The 19,173-nt window shown below is 42.2% G+C and overlaps 1 protein-coding gene across 1 annotated transcript in view; it reads left to right on the forward strand.

Annotated features, from left to right (window-relative positions):
* Positions 1-19,173, forward strand: part of hmcn2 (hemicentin 2) — a gene marked incomplete at its 5' end in the record, with an annotated part of 74,624 nt that extends 55,451 nt beyond the window's left edge. The window contains 17 exons of the mRNA XM_079516984.1: positions 47-237; positions 2,336-2,417; positions 2,908-3,078; positions 3,831-3,983; positions 4,332-4,469; positions 4,733-4,854; positions 5,103-5,343; positions 5,773-5,832; positions 6,321-6,440; positions 8,659-8,793; positions 9,232-9,351; positions 11,124-11,249; positions 11,844-11,972; positions 12,100-12,399; positions 15,499-15,618; positions 15,708-15,834; positions 16,691-19,173. Coding sequence (XP_079373110.1) covers positions 47-237; positions 2,336-2,417; positions 2,908-3,078; positions 3,831-3,983; positions 4,332-4,469; positions 4,733-4,854; positions 5,103-5,343; positions 5,773-5,832; positions 6,321-6,440; positions 8,659-8,793; positions 9,232-9,351; positions 11,124-11,249; positions 11,844-11,972; positions 12,100-12,399; positions 15,499-15,618; positions 15,708-15,834; positions 16,691-17,054 — 2,699 coding nt within the window. The 3' untranslated portion in view covers positions 17,055-19,173. The remainder of the gene's footprint in view (positions 1-46; positions 238-2,335; positions 2,418-2,907; positions 3,079-3,830; positions 3,984-4,331; positions 4,470-4,732; positions 4,855-5,102; positions 5,344-5,772; positions 5,833-6,320; positions 6,441-8,658; positions 8,794-9,231; positions 9,352-11,123; positions 11,250-11,843; positions 11,973-12,099; positions 12,400-15,498; positions 15,619-15,707; positions 15,835-16,690) is intronic.

Consider the following 19,173-nt stretch of genomic DNA (forward strand, 5'->3'; position numbering starts at 1 on the left):
GATGATGATGATGGATAGTTTAAACTTAATGAACGTGTGTTTCCAGAGCCTCCAGTGTTGAAGGGCGAGGCCCACATGACTCACACAGTTCTCCAAGGTGCCTCTGCTGTGCTGGACTGTCCCGTCCACGGAGACCCCATCCCTGTCCTCCGCTGGCACAGAGACAGAACACCCCTCCTCCGCTCCGTGCGACTGCAAATGCTGCACAACGGCTCCCTAGTTATCTACGGCGTCACGGTAAACATAAATTCGCCTAGCTTCTTCTTTTTTTTCTTATCTGCGTACACAGCAGTCACCCTCAGCCTTCTTTGTCTCAGAATAAGTACAATACAATTCGGAAGGTTAAAGCTTCTTAGAAAAATATATTTGAATGAAATAAATCATGTGTTTACTTGGAAAATAACAGAACAGTTCGGATGAAAAATGAAAGCCTGGCAGAGATTCATTTGCAGTCCCCTTGGGTGGCAGAACAGTGTGTGACTGTCCCCGCGGCGTCCTCACTGCCTCCAGCGTAAATCAGATTGGGGGCCGTTCAGTCAGAGAGCCTAACAGCATTAGCAGCAGAGGGAGAAGGAAAGGGAACAGAGAGCTGGATGTTCCCCGAATCGGACGCTTGTTTTTTTTTGCTGCCTGTAACCTTGTTAAGTCTCTAAAGCCAAATTCCAATACCGCAACTTTCACACTCGCTCACTCCCCTCGCGTCCTCCACTCGCTCCTCGGCTCCGCCCCCAGCGAGGAGGAGTGGAGGAGGAGAGGATTCAATGCGAGGACAGAGTGGTGGAGTGGATTTGCCTCTAGAATCGGAATGTACTCCGCTGTCATTTCAAAGCGACGGCACATTCCGCGATCACTTATGACGTGAATCAATTAAATTCAAAGGGCTTTATTCATAGATATATATCTATGGAAACATACGTTTACATTGCCAGAGCAAAAGTGGTGGAACAATACAGTGTCACACAGCTGGATCACTGGAACTCTGAACCCAGAGCCGTACAGTCTACAGAATAGACAATTCATTTTTGTGCATGTAACCGAGGCCAATGTGTATGTATTGGTAACATGTGCAACAAGGCTATTTATTCCTGAAATAGTCAATAAGCGCCAGGATGCGCACACTTTTATATTATATGATTGTGAATGTGAAGGGAATTCCTGACCTGCCCGCAGCCCGCGTTCCTTTTTGCTCGTATAAATACCCCCCCCCCCCCCCCCCCTCCTCGGACAGTCCCTCCTCCGACGGTTTTTGCAAATAACGGACACTATAACAGGAATTATTATAGGTAGTCTCTCTGACTTACATATTCAGTTCAGTCCACATATAAATAAATACATATTTGTCACCGTCATAAGGCGTCATTCATAGCAGTCTGTGCATTCAGGCATGCACAGAGAGAAATTAACTATAGCTTTTGAGGTGCGCACAATATAGCCTACTTTTATTATGCTTATATCACACAACGCAATAAAGCCAGTGGCTTGTTGTGGTCCTTTCACTTTCACATAGGCTATAGGCTACTGTATCATTCTGAAGCTCTGCTCTATTAATTCAGCGAAAATGTGTCTCTTCAACTGAACAAACAGCAAAGCTTTTTAGTTTAATGTGTGTGCGTGCATGTGTGTGTTGGGTCAGCGACAGCGTCTCATCAGCCGCAGCGGCCGAGAACATGTCAGCGGCCGGCAGCTAGTGGTTGGGGGGGGGGGGCGGGTGCATAGTATCGGGTTTCAAGCAGTGTTTTCTGTGCCACATGTGGAGGAGGCGGACTTATGTCACTGGAGAAGGAAAAAAACATGTACACGTGATGCGGAAATCCGCAGCGAGGAGACAACATACCCCACCGAGCCTGCACCTGATGTACACTCGCTCTATGCGGTCTCGGAGAGCCCACTCGGCTCCTCCACTCGACTCCACTCTCCTCCTCGATGGGGCACTTTAACAATCGGAACGTTAACCATTTCCGGGTCAAGCTGGAATGACCCCGAGTGATCGAGTGGGAGTGAGCGAGTGGCCGAAATTTTGGGTATTGGAATTTGGCTCAACTGGTGCTCTAATTGCACTCCCAGCGGCCGAGGCTCTTTGACAGATGGGTGTCGGTGGCTCTCTCAAATTGTGAAATTTTCCCACTCTGACCATACTGTATAATCACTGTTATCGCAAACAATCTTAATGGAATGAAACCTCAATTGCCCCTTGGAAAATGCCAAGGTTGTGTGTGTGTGTGTGTGCGCGCATTAAACATCGGTGCACAAGCATGTCCTTGCTTGGTTTTTGTCTGAGAGCAATGAGTTATTTTCACGTGATACTAATTTAGTAACGTCATTAATTTGTCCCCAGGCTGGAGATGCAGGGGAGTACCAATGTGTGGCAGAGAGTGAGGCGGGGGTTGCTGAGAGGACCATCACCCTCAAAGTCCAGAGTGAGTGAGAGATGACTGCATTACAATGGAAACATGGTCAATGATTAAAGATGTTTCGTAAATGATTCAAGGATTTCATGCATTATAATACGCTTTGGAAAAATAAATATATATAATATAAAGGCTAATGCTCATTGTTCAATGTTTGAAGTTACAGTTTGTAATCAAAGCTCTAACCCACAGATGTTCTTGTACTTCTGTACCTTTTGCAAACTGTTTGGCACAACAGCAGATTTGAACTGGAAATACTCTCAACATTTACTCCTTAGTCTTAGTGTTTTAAGTAGTTTTTACTTGTTGTTTTCTCATGCACCCAAGTGTCTTTGTGTCTTCATGTCTTTGTCTATTATAACACTTTCATACGTGTTTCCGGTTGACGTGTATTTTTAAATGTTATTTTAAAATAGCAGACCTTCAAACTCACAACACGTCAATGCTTAAGTGGTTAATCAATCTCTCTCTGTCTCTCTCTCTCGTTCTTATGACACAGTCAATGGAGGTTACTCTAGCTGGGAGGAGTGGGGTCCATGCAGCAGTACCTGTGGTCGAGGTTCCCAGGAGCGAATCAGATTATGCAACAACCCGGAGCCAGCCAATGGGGGAAGGTCTTGTGATGGCCCTAGCATTGACTCCAGGTCATGTCAGGCTGGTCTCTGCCCAGGTAGGAACAAGTCTACGTGCTTCTGTCACATAAAACAGGTATTTTAACTAGTAATATTATTGTTCCAATTTTTAATAATGACTGGCGCATGTTTGTGTCAGCTAGTCCAGGGGTTCTCAACGTTTTTGGCTGGGGACCCCCGGAAATGCTTCGACCATGTCTCGCAGGTTGAGAACCCCTGAGCTAGTCCACACTGATGCATCAGTGAGTAGCTCATGTTCCAGTGTTGAGATCAAAGTCAAGATAAGCCGGTATTTTGGGGCGTAAAGTACCTGTCCATCGATCGCAGTGCAGCGAAGCTGAGCCGGGAGGGTGATCTTTGTCCATGCGCTAGAGACTCCTATGGGCTGTGTTGAATGTGAGGATTAGGTGGAAGTGCCCCATCCTCCTGTGTGGGCTCCTCACTGGCAGTAGGGTACAATAGCAGCGACAACATAGAAATGTTTGGTGAGAGTTAACTTGCGTAAGGATTACATTGAATGAAAAAAAGGATTAAAAATAATTGGCTACTAAGATAATGTAAGCTACAAATATCTTTGTGTGCAAGAATCCCCATATTACCATGGAAACTGAATTTACACAGACAGAGAAAAATGAAGTGATAGGTGGCTAATAATGTCACCTATCACAATTGAGATTCTCATCACTAGGATCTGAGGTTTTACACATTGCTGCAGACATGTTTTGTTTCCGTGCACCAGTTTAAAGATGAATACTGTATACTGAGCAGTGTTTTTGGTGTCTGGTCTAAGGTGAGACTCCGCGTAAGGCCAGAGGCAGTCTGATAGGCAAGGTGAATGACAGGGAGTTTGGTGTGTCCTTCCTGGAGGCTAACATCACAAACGATGTGGAAGAAGGTACCAGTAGTATGACGGCCCACCTGAACAACATCCCTCCTGCTGTTGGTGAGTAAAGCATTACATTCATACAAAAAATAGAACTTCTAGATGACCTTCCTCAGCGTAAGATGCAAGGCAGAAATTATTGTCTAGAAGCCTTTTTTTGGGGGGAGGGATCCAAAAATAGCTGATCTACAAGCTCACAAGTTTAAATGTATCCCCTGTATTAGCTCAATGCTAGCAAAAATGTCAGCACTTGCTCAGGAAACCGGGTTCAAATCCGGGTTAGAAGAGGAAAGTTACATTAAGTGATTACGTAATTGAATCAAGACATTTATATTAACAATGCAACTCCACAGGTATGTTTCAATGGTGTTTCAAGAGCCATACATCTCTGATGCTGTTGTGTTCCAGGTCCCTTGATGCGGTGCTTGGTGTCAGTGTTTGCTCCCATCTACTGGAGCACCGCTCTGCAGAACGAAGCAACCAGGAATGGTTATTCTGTCACCCAGGGCCTATTCAGACAGGAGTCTCAGCTGGAATTTGAGACTGGTGAGCACTACAGACCTACATACGCTATTCTATTTATTCTACGCACTGTCCTGGTTAACAGAAATTAAATTAGGACAAATACAGGTTGGATATCATCATGCATGTCTGAGCAAATCCAGATGACCCACATCTGCAGTTCACAAAATAAACCAGGAGATGGCACTGTTCACCATCACTTCACTGTATGTTCATGCAAAGTTGTATTGTCATTGTAAAGTTATTACTGATGACTTATCATATCGAATTCTTTCATATTCAACCAGGGGAGGTCCTTCGTCTGACCCATGTGGCCAGAGGCGTGGATTCTGAGGGAGTTTTGCTCATTGACATTGTAATCAATGGATTTGTCCCACTGTCGTTAACCAACTCCCACCTGAGTCTCCAAGTAAGTTCACCCTTTGTTCATTACGTGTGTGTGTGTGTGCGTGCGTGCGTGCGTGCGTGCGTGCGTGCGTGTGTGCGATCATGAAGATGACATTGATGATGAAGAGAGATTGATGATTGATTACTATTGGTGTTGTCATTCTTTTACAGTATAAAAACCTTAACGTATTACCTGAATAGTTTCATGCCAGACACCTGTAATGTCTCAGGTTTCTCTAACATTTGGGACCACTCCTCTCCGTCCTGTAGGAGTACGATGAGTCGTACGTGCAGACGGGTCCGGGTCAGCTGTACTCCTGGTCCTCTCAGACACACCAGAGAGGAGGGGCCCCCATGGTGCTGCGCTGTAACCACACCATCATATACCAGGGCCAGGAGGAGCGCCAGGGGCCACTTCTGCAGCTGCTCAGAGTCTCGGACCTCAACAGTGTCTACAGCATGTTCACTCTCACTCTGGACTTCCAAATCACTGCCAACTTGCTCATACCAGGTTTGGGGCCCAAATGATCTAATTCACCATTTTGTCAGCCTTCTGATTGGTCCCTAACTGACTAACCAGCAGGCTCTTTCTGCCTTGTTCCGCCCTGGTTCCACCTTGTTTATGTTGAATTTGCTAAAACATAATTTTTGGAAAAAACTAAAAACAAACATGATATGCCCAGTCACCAGGCTGCACCTGTGATGTTCCTTTTTACTGACACCAAGTTTAAAATAAGAATTGAATGCACAGAATATCAATACAAAAAACCTGTTATTTCAATGGTAGTGGATGGAGAGAAAGGGTTTTTGTCCAACCACGAAACGGCAACCAATGGGTCCGAAGAGGGGCACAACCAGGAGGCGGGACTTGACAAAGGGTGAATTGTACATTTAGCTAGTAATAAATAACTGTTCGTGCTAATGAGTTCTTCTCCTCCAGATGGCGATGGAGAGACGTGTCCTCAAGGTTTCTTCCTGGACACTGCCTCCTACTGTGCTGGTATGTTTGTTTTCCACCTCCTGTTTACATGAATCTATGAGATGGTTTTAGAATCAAGACTTCAGGTTCAGGGCCACAGTGGGATTTAAGGAAGTGGTACTAGGCCTTTCACAATTATTATCAGTCATTAATTAACGTTCTGATCGCAATTATTTGAGAATTATTGAGAATTTTATGGCATAATTGTCATAATCGTTAGTGGAGATAGCAGAAGTTCACAACGGGTTGCAGAGCCACGCTTTTTTGCCCACACACATGTCTGTGTTGTCACCACCACCTGCCAGTGAGAAGCTCCAATCATCTTTGTATATTTAAGTTGTAATTTCTGCCATATGCAATTTTGGTGTACAAAGCCAAACGTAAATGCAGTTTGTACACGAATGTTCCAATCCTAATTATTTGTGTGACAATTCATCGTCAAGTACAACGTCACGGTGGTGACAGCCCTAAGTGGGCCATTGGATAATGAAATGTGTCCTGGTCACCAGATGAGGATGAGTGTGATCTCCAGTCTCCCTGCTCTCACTCCTGTAATAACATCATGGGGGGTTTCTCCTGCGCCTGTCCTTCTGGCTTCACTATCTCCACCGTTTCCAACACCTGTCAAGGTCAGTCAACCGTTTTTGTATGATTACATACAGTGTACTACAGTGTATCTTTTTTTCAAGAAGTTGTGTTCTACTTTACATAATATGTTATGCACTGTAGTGTACATAGATGTGTGTATACAACTACACATATAAATGCAAGTGCATTTACATACATACATACATCCGCGTTTAATTAGCCCATAAAAGAACAAAGCAGTTCCTGCCGAAAATGTGTGGGCTCGCTGAAAACCCGTAAATGATGTACAGTAGAAAATACCCTGATCCAGTCCAGTCCAGGTTTGAATGCATTGCTATAGCAACGCTATATGTGTTGTTAGGGTACAAATCAAAGAGGTCACAGAAGTCAAACTGCTGGGAATTAAAATACAAAACAATCTATCATGGACAGCTCATACAGTACCACAGATATCTCTAAAAAGGTAATGGAAATGGCAGGAATGGTTGGGCGAATTGCAGGGCTTCTATCTGAAGAGACTTTGAAGTTAATATCCCGTAGTTTGATTTATAGTCACGTAAACTATTGCTATGCAGTGTCTGGCAACGCAGCTCAGACTTATATGAGAAGACTGCAGTGAACTGCATAACAGAATGGGATGGCTCACAGCACGTGAGTGTGTGAGAAAACAGTCTGTTGCATTCATTTTTTAAATAAAAACATCTAATAAACCAGTTAACATGAAGAATAAATTAACATTAATTTGTGAGAAACATCAGGTCAACACAAGATCAAGACACAAAGATTATTATGTTCTACCAAAAATAAAACTTCTGTAATGTTTTAATTTATTCCTGACTGGACTCTTGGAAGATTAGCCGAAAGGCTAAAAGAGATCCAAATAAAAATCTAATCCAAATAACAACCTCAGATAGCACCTCTGTGTGAACCTAGAAAGAACTGACCCTTCCTCATAGCCTGGTTTCCAGCCCATTGACCCCGCCCACTCCACTCCTCATGCAATTGTTTGAACTAGATTTCTAGCACAAAGTATGTGGAAGTAGTTGGATGCCAAAAAAAATAGACTTTAGAGAACTATTGTATGCTCGCTGGAGGGAGCGAGCCCACAACAAGACAGGGTCCAAAAACAGCATGGCTTCAATTTGGATCTTGGGCTTCATGCGGCCAGTCTGTGATGTCATTCGTCTATGACATCAGCACTGTTATGTCAGTTGTCTCCATATTTTGCCACGGTTTCAGTCTGACTCAGGGGTGGGCAATTCTTTTTTCCCAAGGGGCCAAATGAGAAACGGAAAATATTTTGGAGGGCCGGGCCAAAAGGCTGAACTTAATTATGCATAATATCAATTTTATTTCTAAATAAAAAGCAGTAAATGGCATTGTTTTGCAAAGCAATGGTAAACAAAATGTGAAACATTTGACTCAAATTATAGGCAGAGTGACTATTTTACGTCATGATGTACAATAAGAGCTCCCCTCACTTCACATGGTTGTGATTTTATTTACTTTCTATACTTGGATGCATGCTTGAGACGTTTCTTTTCCCAGTTGAAAACTATGTTTTTGTTTAAGTTACAAGTCATGTAAATACTAGCATTTTATTTTAATAATGAGAACATTAGAGGTAGCTCTTTTAATAGTTGTTCTTCCATTCGGAAGACCCTGGAGGTGCCACTTTCACAACCCATATGGCGCGCTGCGTACTATCAGCGTGAGATGAGTGTTGAGTCACAACCATTAAACAACGACGTTCTGAAAACACAATAACAGACCTGGGCCGTACAATGCCCAGGTCTGACTCAAACCAAACGCCTTTGACTTCCAGTATAGACTTCAGCATGTTTGAATGTGTGTAAACAAAGGCAAATTTCCGCATAGAATGTCTGAGGTGATGTCATGATGATTTGGTCAGTAACATTTAAGGTTTAAAAAGTGACATGAATCTGGTGCTGATGGGTCCAACAGTTTGTAAGATTAGCCCCTGACTCACATAATCTCTTGTACAACTCGGCCCCTAGGAGCCATGCAGAAACAAAAGCAAGGGGAGGTAAAATGATTATCTCAGTACTTTATTTTATTTGGCAGTGACAGTACAGATTAAAGTAAAATAAATGATACCAGAGCTAGGCGTAGGCTAATTTTCAAATGGATCTCTTTCCCCCATGACCTCAACCATTTTCATCCCCTCTATCTCAAAACTCTACAAAGATGTGAATGGTGTACTCTGTACTGTATTTCACCTGTATCATGTGTGTGCAGATATTGACGAGTGTGCCCAGGGTTCCCACATGTGCCACTACAACCAGCAGTGTGTCAACACAGTGGGGACGTATCGCTGCCAGGCCAAGTGTGGCCCAGGATTTAAACCAAGCACAATGGGCACCAGCTGCGAAGGCAAGACTGTTAATCACTGTTAGCCTGTCTCTGCATTACTTTATAACAGTGGTTTTCAACCTTTTTCATATCAAGGCCCATTATTTATTCGACATTTAAGCCACGGATGGACCACGATTTGATGAGATTTTGCCTCGCAGACCCAAAACTAAAGAATATTTTATTTGTCGTTGGATAAGATTTTGCCCAGCATAAAATTAAACCAAATGGACCCTAAAGGGTCCATTTGGTTTTCATTTTACGCTCTCAAGAGTTAAATCTCTAAGGGTCCATTTTGTTACCAACTCTCCATCATTTAGCTGGGGACCACCTGGAACCCCCTCAAGGACCACTGGTTGAAAACCACTGCTTTATAATACAGTATATATACATGCAATATAAATGCAATGGCCTTTTGAAGATCTGCCAAACCTGATCTGTAAGTAATGTCTCTTCCAGATGTGGATGAGTGCCAGGAGTCTTCTGTCTCCCCCTGCCAGCATCAATGTCTCAACTCCCTGGGGTCGTACCGATGCGTGTGCCACCCTGGCTACCAGCTCTCTGGACATCGCTGCCTTGGTTAGTTTGTTGTTTGTAGACTTAAAGGGGCCACTTCACTGTTTTTTTTTTTTTTTAATGTGTGTAATATGTGTTTTTAGATATTTTTGCATTTCAAATGCCCTCCCCCTCTCCACAAGGAGGGGCAGTGCACCAAAGCATTATGGTCATTGTAGGAATTCAGCAATCCAGTCAAACCCTAGTCAAACACACAGACTACATTATGTTTCTGGCCATAGGGTGCAAATTTCAAATTGTGCTACTGTTATCTACTACAGATACTATTAACATTGAGTGACTGCAGTTTCTTCCAGCTGTGAAATGTCCCTTTAACTTTATTGTCCCAATAGGACATTTGCTTACAGGCTGCTACATATATTGAATACAATAGAGTAGACAATATACAGTAGCCTACAGATAAAGATGGTACAATTGAAAATGTTACGTCAGAAAGTGCATACCATAATAATAATAATAATAGTGGTCATTCAAGTAGCTCAGCAGGGCTCCTCCTGCTACAGGTCATAAACAGGAGTCTGAAAACATCTGGAAAAGGCATGGACATTTTGGTTTGGGATTTTGGGGGATTCACCCCCCTCTCTCTCACACACACACACACACACACACACACACACACACACACACACACACACACACACACACACACACACACACACACACACACACACACACACACACAGGGTTCAGGGCTGACCGGAGGTGTTCATATATGAGCCTGTCAAGGAATACTAAACAGAAATAGCATTCGTTTAGATTGCGGCGGTGGCGGTGACTGAATTCAGTTATTCTGGGATGAAAATTAATCTTAACAAAGAGGTGCTGATGAAGTTCAGCCATGAAAATGTCAATGTGTATGCATATGTCACAGAAAGTGTTCCTCTCCTTAAAATAATTAAATAAATATACAGTATATTATTTTTGGTCAGGCAAGGCAAGACAAGTTTATTTTCTAGCACAGATCAAATTCAATGTGCTTTACACAGAACATTAATAAACACACAATTATTATTATAGACTTAAGAAAATAAAGAATAATAGTAAACTAAAACAGATAATACAATGACAATAACATTTCATTGCAGACCCAGAAATGTCTCCAGTAAAACCCTAGTAAAATGCAGCGGAAAACAGAAAGCTCTTCAGCTTCGATTTAGAAGAACTGAGAGCTGTAGCAGACCTGCAGTTTTCTGCGAGTTTGTTCCAGATATATGTGGTGCTTAAAAACTGAATACCGTTTCTGTCGTGCATAGTTTTGACTCTGGGGACAGAAAGCAGACCTGTCCCTGATGACCTGATAAGTCTGGATGGTTCATAAAATAGCAGATGTATTTTGGCCCTACACCAAAATGAATTTATAAAGCAACAGTAATATTTTGCCATAAATTATTTGACAAACAGGAAGCCACCGGCCACTGTAACTCTCTGAGAACTGGAGTGATATGATTCACATTCCTGGTATTCGTAAGGACTCAGCAGCAGCATTCGATTTTTTAAGCAGACCTGTACTGTCTTTACAGGTCTAGTCGAGTCTACTGAAGATAAATGCATGGAAAGGTTTTTTCCAAATCTTGCTTAAACATAAGTCCTTTGATCCATGATATGCGGTGATAAGGTGACTTTGTAATTGTCTTAATGCATGTGGATGTTGAAATTCAGGACTGAGTCCATGGCTTACATACATAATTAGACTGCTGTCTGCCCTCATGTGGCATTGGCCACCGTATAAAGGATGACAACTCTATTGTAATAATGTAATGTTGTTACTTCTACAGACATCAATGAGTGCATGAGAAATGTGTGCCCAGCTCATCAGCAGTGCCGTAACACAGATGGAGGATACCAGTGTTTCGACAGCTGCCCTGTTGGCATGACCAAAGCAGAGAATGGGGCCTGCATGGGTAAGAGGCATTCATACACCATTATCTTTCTCTTAAGGTAGCTCTCCACTGCTCCGATGTCGGCAGCGGTAAGCATTGTGAACATTTGGGGCAGAGGTTAATTGTTGGCATCCAGGGAGTGTGTGTGCAAAGTTTGGCATTGACCGGGTTAACGGTGCCGGAGATTAGCTGTACACGGACGGACAGGCGGACGGACGCACTGACGGACGGAGTGCAAAACATACTCTCTCCCCATGCCTTTGGCCTGGTGGAGACAATAATGACAGTGTGGCCTCCCTTTCCAAACTTTCTGCCAGCTTTACAGGCTGCTTGAGTGCATGTCTTAGTGTGGTAAGGGTCTATGCCTGATTTGGCCAAATTGATCTTTATAAATACTTCACTGGCGACAAGCAGAGATTTTAAACTATGATCCAGCTTTCACACTCTTGATGAGGTTCATTTTCACTTGGCCAGGCATTTGCTGGTTGTGCAGGCTGTTAATTATGCTGGTTGTGCAGGCTGTTAATTATGAGTTTATGTTAAAATAAAGACTAAGTAAACAATATTTTTAACTTCATTAAATGTTACTGTTTTGTTTTTGTTTGTTTTTTTCAGATATTGACGAGTGTCAGGATGGAAGTCACATGTGCCGCTATACTCAGATATGTCAGAACACCATTGGAGGCTATGGTTGTGTGTGTCCAAGGGGGTACCGTTCCCAGGGAGTAGGACTTCCATGTCTAGGTAGGACATCAATTTGTCTGATAACACTGATAACACTGTAAAAACCATCATCAGTCATATTACAAATCACATGAACATGCAAAATGTACATATGACGATTGATTTTGTGTCTTGTTTTTCCTTTCAGATATTGACGAGTGCCTGCAGACGCCAAACCCCTGTGCGCACCAGTGTCGCAATGTGCCAGGCAGCTTTAGGTGCCTTTGCCCGCCGGGCACTGTGCTGCTCGGAGACGGGCGCTCTTGTGCCGGGTTACAGAGAGGGCAGACCTTCACTAATGGCACCCGTCACGGTGTCAGAGCCAGGCTGCGCCCACAACTCGTCTCATCACTGGGCAGACCCATTCTCTCCCGTACCAATGGGGCCTCTCGCATCACCAGACAGAGCTGTCCCATGGGGTACACCAGCAGGGATGGCACGTGTGTGGGTGAGCACAGACAACTATCAATGCTTTCAGGCAGTAAACAATAACAGCTGCCCTGGAACATGTGAACATCCGGTTTGTAACTGTTGCCTTGGGGAACGACATAAACTATCAGAGAAACAGCTGTTCGTTAGATAGCTAGTCTACAAAAAGTGCCCATAAGATTTTTCATCCATCACCAGCTCAGGTTGTTTTCTCCTTCCTAGTAAAGAGCTGAGGATGTTGACAACAGTAGACATATATATATATAGTCAGAAGATGACGTTCAGAAATTGAATTCTTGTTCTAGTCGAAAGTCTCACTTAATAATAAGCATTGCTATTATGAATTAAAATAGAATAATAGAATATAGCATGAAGTTCATATACTGAAGAGACACAGCCCAAACGGCGGTTTACCTAATTTCCAATACTATTATTAGGTGACTAATAAGATCTCATCTGGTTTTACTGCCCCTGAATGGTTGTTATTAGAGAATGTGTCCTTGTGGCCAGGCCTCATTACATGCTCTGCTCCGTTCCAAACTCCCCATTATCTGTGCTGTGAAACATTCTTTAAAGATTTGGGCATAGTTCAGATGGTCATTTTCACTTAATGATTTCTCACCTCCGAACCCCTATAGTGAGTAATGACATGTTTACACCCTCTATCATTGATAAAGGTTCCAATACCTGGACTGAAAATGTGTTAGCCACGATCAAAGACCGGTATACTAATGATAATGTTGTGCCTTTTGAGCAAATCACACACACGTTCAACACTGCTCGTTCTCACTTCTACAGATTGTAGCAGAGTTTCTTTTCATCTATGCCCCACCCATTTTCCATCTCTCAATCGCCCAACGCTCTAGTAAACTGTTCTAGAGCGTAATCCAAGTTTTAAAGGGGTAATTGGCACAATACTCACTTCGCATAATATGGAAACTTTAATTTTATGAAATAAAACTATTGGAAAGGGATCTGAAGGATGCAAATGACACATCATTATTCAATTCAAAGTTGTTCATCGTCTAAATCGGTGTATGGTATGTTGGCTTAATTTGTACCAGATTTTAACTCCCATGTGACGTCTGTAAATAAGGATGTAAAAAAGTCTAAGATCCTAAAGCTACCCATAGAACCTTCCGTTATTGCAGTATTTTGGGTTGCTCCGCAATAACCTGAGATGTGGTTTACAGTGATTTTACAACGGCTAAGGGGCGTTGTTAGGCACGACGCAGAGTCTAATTCAGCTGGTCTGGTTTAGTTCCACTTTGGTAGTACTCAATACACTTAATACAGCAATGTAGAAATACTTAAAGTACCAAAAGTATCTACAGTTGGGTGCCACCGATATTGTCCCTTATCATTTGACCCATTTAGGCCTGACCTCAAATTTTTTTAAAATCCTTCTAAATCCTCCAGTTTTCTGAAATAAATATTTTCACGATTTTTCAAAAATAGCAGACCTACAAGCTCGTAGCGCGCCACTCGGTGGCGCGCTATGAGCTTGTAGATCTGCTATTTTTCAATAGCTAAATTATAACATGTTTAAAACACCAAAAGGGGTTCCCGCCCAAAATGGGTTAACTGTCCTTTTGCGCAGATCACGCAAACCTCAGCAAAAAGAAAAGGACAATATCGATGGCCTCCAACTGTACATCTACAAAGTTTTCAAATACCGTAATTGTTGTTTTAAGAGGAGTACAATATTTGCCTCTGAGATCAGATGTAGTGGAGTAGAAGTTAAAGTAAATGGAAATACTCCAGTAAAGTAAAAATACCTCAAAATTGTGTAAAGAAATACCTCAAAATTGTACTTAAGTAAATATAAGTTACTTTCCTTTTGGTGATTGATTTAAGATCAATGGTCAGAATGGTCTGTCCTGCTGTCCATCTCTTTTCACCACACATCCAGGTTTAGCCCACCCAGTAAATAGAAATTCACAACAATCTGACACTTTGAAACAATTTGTTTGATGCAGTAACACTGATGTAATGAGGTCACAGGTGTGTGTTTATAGGGTATTTTACGATGACTTTGAAGCTGGCTTAAACCATCATAATCAATGACCGGAGTGATCCTTTTCATAAAATAGGATTTACAACCCGTTTGGCATGCGACTTACAGTATATTGCGTTCACTTTATGGATTAACGATTTCATGCATCATCTCCTACAATTTATTTTCAATGCCAATTTCCCCTCATGTTTGTATAGTGCCTGACATTGGCAACTCCTACGTGTTGGTCTTGAGAAGGGTGTAGAGATAACTATGTTTCCTCCAATACACATGGAGTTGCCAATCTGCCTTCTCAGTTCCACCCCCTGCTAAACATCTGGCGTCAACTTGTACTGTAGGAGACATAGTAGTCTGGCATGGCCAGACTACTATGTCACTGCGTGCTGTGTGCAATTTTCTTTTTTTTGCAATGTCAGATGTGTCTGGTTTCCAGACTAGCGCAGACAGAGAATGCCCTCCCCTGCCGGTTCACCACACACAAACAATTATGTTTGTTGGAGTGCCCGGCCAAGCCAGAGGCACCATTGAACTCCAGCTTCCACTGTGGTTGGGCATGAACCTTCCCTGGATAAAAAATATATACTTTTCTAGAATAGATTCAGATTGTGCCCTCACATTTTTTTAATTAATACTGCTCCCCTTTGTTTTGAATGTTCTTTCTGTGTTTTTGAGGGGCGCTAGCCCCTCCTATGTCCACCTTTGAGGTTTTGTGTAAACACAAACATTGAATGCCATTGACAATGAATGGCTAGTTTTGAGTGTTTGTGTAAACACAAACATTGCATAAACACAAACATTGAAGACGAAGGTGAGGACGCAAATTCTCATTGGCCGGAATGAGATGATGTATGATGATTTATGATGAGAAGAGTGCCCCTCACTTCACAAGAGTGTGATTTTATTGTTATATTTATAGTGAGGATGATGTCCTGACGCTGGGCTGTGGGGTTGAGGAGAGGGTTGTGGGCGGGAGAAGGAGAAAGAGTGTTCAGATCTTTTTTTAAATAATTGTTTTTGAAAAACAAAGAATAAAATACAAATCTCAGAAATCTGCAGTCCCTCAGCCTGATGGTTGATGACAACTTGTTGTCTTGCATACAGACGTGGACGAGTGTCTGCTGAGGAAGCCATGCCAACATGAATGTCGAAACACCCGTGGCAGTTTTCAGTGCCTCTGTCCCCCTGGATACCAGCTCTTACCCAATGGCAGGAACTGTAAAGGTAAGAACATTCCTTGCTTTACATGAACTATATATAATGCCTGTTTATTACTGCAGCTACAGTAAAGAGATTCTAACCTCTGCCTCCAGACATAGATGAGTGCGCAGTACAAGGTATCCAGTGTGGACACAACCAGATGTGCTTTAACACCCGAGGAGGGTACCAGTGCTTGGACACACCCTGCCCGCCCTCCTACCAGAGAGGAGGAAGCCCAGGGTAAAGTACCAGCCCAAAATATTCTGTAGAGTAAGGCCTACGCAGGGTATTAGTTAATAATCTGGAACAAAGAACATCTAGCATTCACATTTAGCCTAGATGAAGTTGTACATCGTACATTTAATTCGTTTTCCACAGTTATTTTAATCGATTTTTTTTGTTTCAGTCCCTTTTATTTCAGTACAAATTAAATAAATGTCAGTACAATTGTGTGCAGTATTAATAAAGTACTGTAAAATAACCTCCCTTACTAGTACGGTAGTGCTAAAGTGTATTTAGTGTATCGTTAAAATGATGACATAGTGACGTTTCTCTCCTGTTACCATGTGATAGGACGTGCTATAGACCCTGCTCTCTGACATAGTGACGTTTCTCTCCTGTTACCATGTGATAGGACGTGCTATAGACCCTGCTCTCTGACATAGTGACGTTTCTCTCCTGTTACCATGTGATAGGACGTGCTATAGACCCTGCTCTCTGACATAGTGACGTTTCTCTCCTGTTACCATGTGATAGGACGTGCTATAGACCCTGCTCTCTGACATAGTGACGTTTCTCTCCTGTTACCATGTGATAGGACGTGCTATAGACCCTGCTCTCTAGACTGATGACATAGTGACGTTTCTCTCCTGTTACCATGTGATAGGACGTGCTATAGACCCTGCTCTCTAGACTGATGATGACATAGTGACGTTTCTCTCCTGTTACCATGTGATAGGACGTGCTATAGACCCTGCTCTCTAGACTGATGACATAGTGACGTTTCTCTCCTGTTACCATGTGATAGGACGTGCTATAGACCCTGCTCTCTAGAATGATGACATAGTGACGTTTCTCTCCTGTTACCATGTGATAGGACGTGCTATAAACCCTGCTCTCTAGACTGCGCTGCAGGCGGCGGCTCCCTGATTCTGCAGTACAAGCTGCTGACCCTCCCCCTGGGCATCCCAGCCAACAACAATGTGGTACGACTGTCGGCCTTCTCAGAGGCAGGCGTCCTGCAGGAACGTACCTACTTCACCATCCTTGAACAGGAAGGAGAAGAGCTGTTTGGAATCAGGGACGAGGCGGGCAGGGGTATCATCTTCACCCTGCAGCCCTTGAACAAGCCGGGACAAGCACGTCTGAAAGTCCAGGCCACCACCCTCTCTGTGCAGGGAAGGATCAACTACCAGAGCATCTTTATCATCTACATCTCTATCTCCAGATACCCCTACTGATTCTACTGGGCTGGGTTCATAATGACTGTGGCCCCCAGGGGCCAACTGAATGCTTCTCACCCCTCACCTGGGCGGTTCCCCCGAAAGCATGGATGCCTAGGACACAGTGGGCCATGCCAAGAAAAGCACTAATGAACCAAGATAAGGCAAATCATAATAAACTAGAAGATTTGTATCCTGATTTGAGGGACTGAATGAAATTGCGGGGACAAATGAAAGGTGTGTTGCCTTGGATATCCAAATCTCAAGCAACCGTAGTGATTGGTTATTAATGGTTAACCAAACCTAAATGAAATGGACAATATATGAAGAGTTGATTTCCAAATGCTGTATTTCCCTTACAGACAAAAATGCCTTAAAATTGTAAAATATTCCCACTTTTTAGCCCTGTGTTGCAACTATTTATATTGTAAAAATGTAACAGATGTGACAGTGTTTCATCAAGTGTTTTCTAAGCTTTTTTTTATGTATATTGTTTTTAAACTATTCATGTTACAGAAATATGAAAGGTGCTACTCTGAATGTATTTGAATCTTCAAGTTGATGACATTAGCAACATCCATATCAGCACTAGAGCCCGACCGATACCAGATTATTTGCCGATCCCAATTTTGGGTAGTCGTAGACCACCAATATGGGTAAGTGATATTCCTTGGTTGAAACTGTATATTCTGATAGTATTCAGTGCTATCGAGTGTTTGTTCAACAACAGGTGTCCCCCATCTCTTATCAACAGATCAATCATGAGTGCCCATTTATCAAGTTAAATTTTATATCGTTCCAGACTTCCAATTTTGTCCGCTCATTTATTTTGAGTCATCACTTCCAATTCCACTTGTTTATCCTGTATGGGTTCTCTCTCCTGATTGGATCAAATTGGTATCCCAACCTGAAAATGTATTTTCTGTTTATTAAAGAGCCAGAGAGATAGGGAGAGCCCTGTTACAATGATATCAGAATATAGTGCTTTAACCTTTTAACAAAAAAAACTTATCCCTTAGCCTACCCTACCTTTAAATAATAAGCAAACAAATAAATACATTTTTGATAGATTAAAAAAAAAAAAAAAAAAAAGCTTAAAAGAACACTTAACACATTGACGTATTAATTAATTCCGCTACTCCCAGTGTTTTTTCAGCGAAGACCCTTATTTTGAAGGCCCACTGGTCCCGAGACATGGGTCAGATGTATACAAAGTGAATGCGTTAACTTCAATTATACAAATAAATACACATAAACTGAACTTTATTTTATTCACTTAAGCCCTATGCAATTCTTTATAGCACATCTACAAGCTCACAACGTGTCACACTCACAGCACATTGTGAGCTGGTACGTAGATAAAACATGTCTGCCTACATTGACATGCACAAAATAGGGTTAAAATTTGTTACAAATTGCAACACATCGTCTGCATAATTGCCAGTACTGATCATCAAAAATCTAATAATGGCCGATAGATCATCAAAACTCTAATAATGGCCGGTAGATCATCAAAAATCTAATAATGGCCGATATATCGTCCCAAACCAATCGGTCGGGCTCTAATCATCACCTCACTCAGAAGTGTGGATAGTTCAAGAAAAAAAATGTTGCCAGGAGATTATTAACTTGACCTAGATTTACTGACTATGTGGAGAGAAGCAGAGTTTGATTTTACTTATTGGACTCTGCAGTGTGATATTGGCCTCAAATAGCTGGAACCAAATGTCATTTCCCTTAGTCATTACTACGGTATATTCCAACCATTATACTGCAATACTGACATCTGAAGTGTGCTGTACAGTAACACAAATACAAATGTATTGCTTTTGAGGATGGAAGAGGGAGGACTTAAGACCAAAGACAGATTTTTTTTCCTCTTTATATCAACAGCAAATACACTGAAAAAGTGAAAGTGAAGTAAAACTCCACATGTGCAAATAGTACAAAACCTCAGTGTTAATTTAACTCTGACACTCTCAGAGTTACAAGTGGATACATTAACTGATTTTACGGGACATAGAGTAAACATAGGGTTTACCTTGTAGATAAAACAAAGCAACATTTCAGTGTCACTGTAAATTGATGTCAAATCAAGAAATAAAACAGATAACAAACAGACAATTTTGTTTGTGTG

The sequence above is a fragment of the Electrona antarctica genome, assembly GCF_951216825.1.
Source record: "Electrona antarctica genome assembly, chromosome: 12".
Taxonomy (NCBI): domain Eukaryota; kingdom Metazoa; phylum Chordata; class Actinopteri; order Myctophiformes; family Myctophidae; genus Electrona; species Electrona antarctica.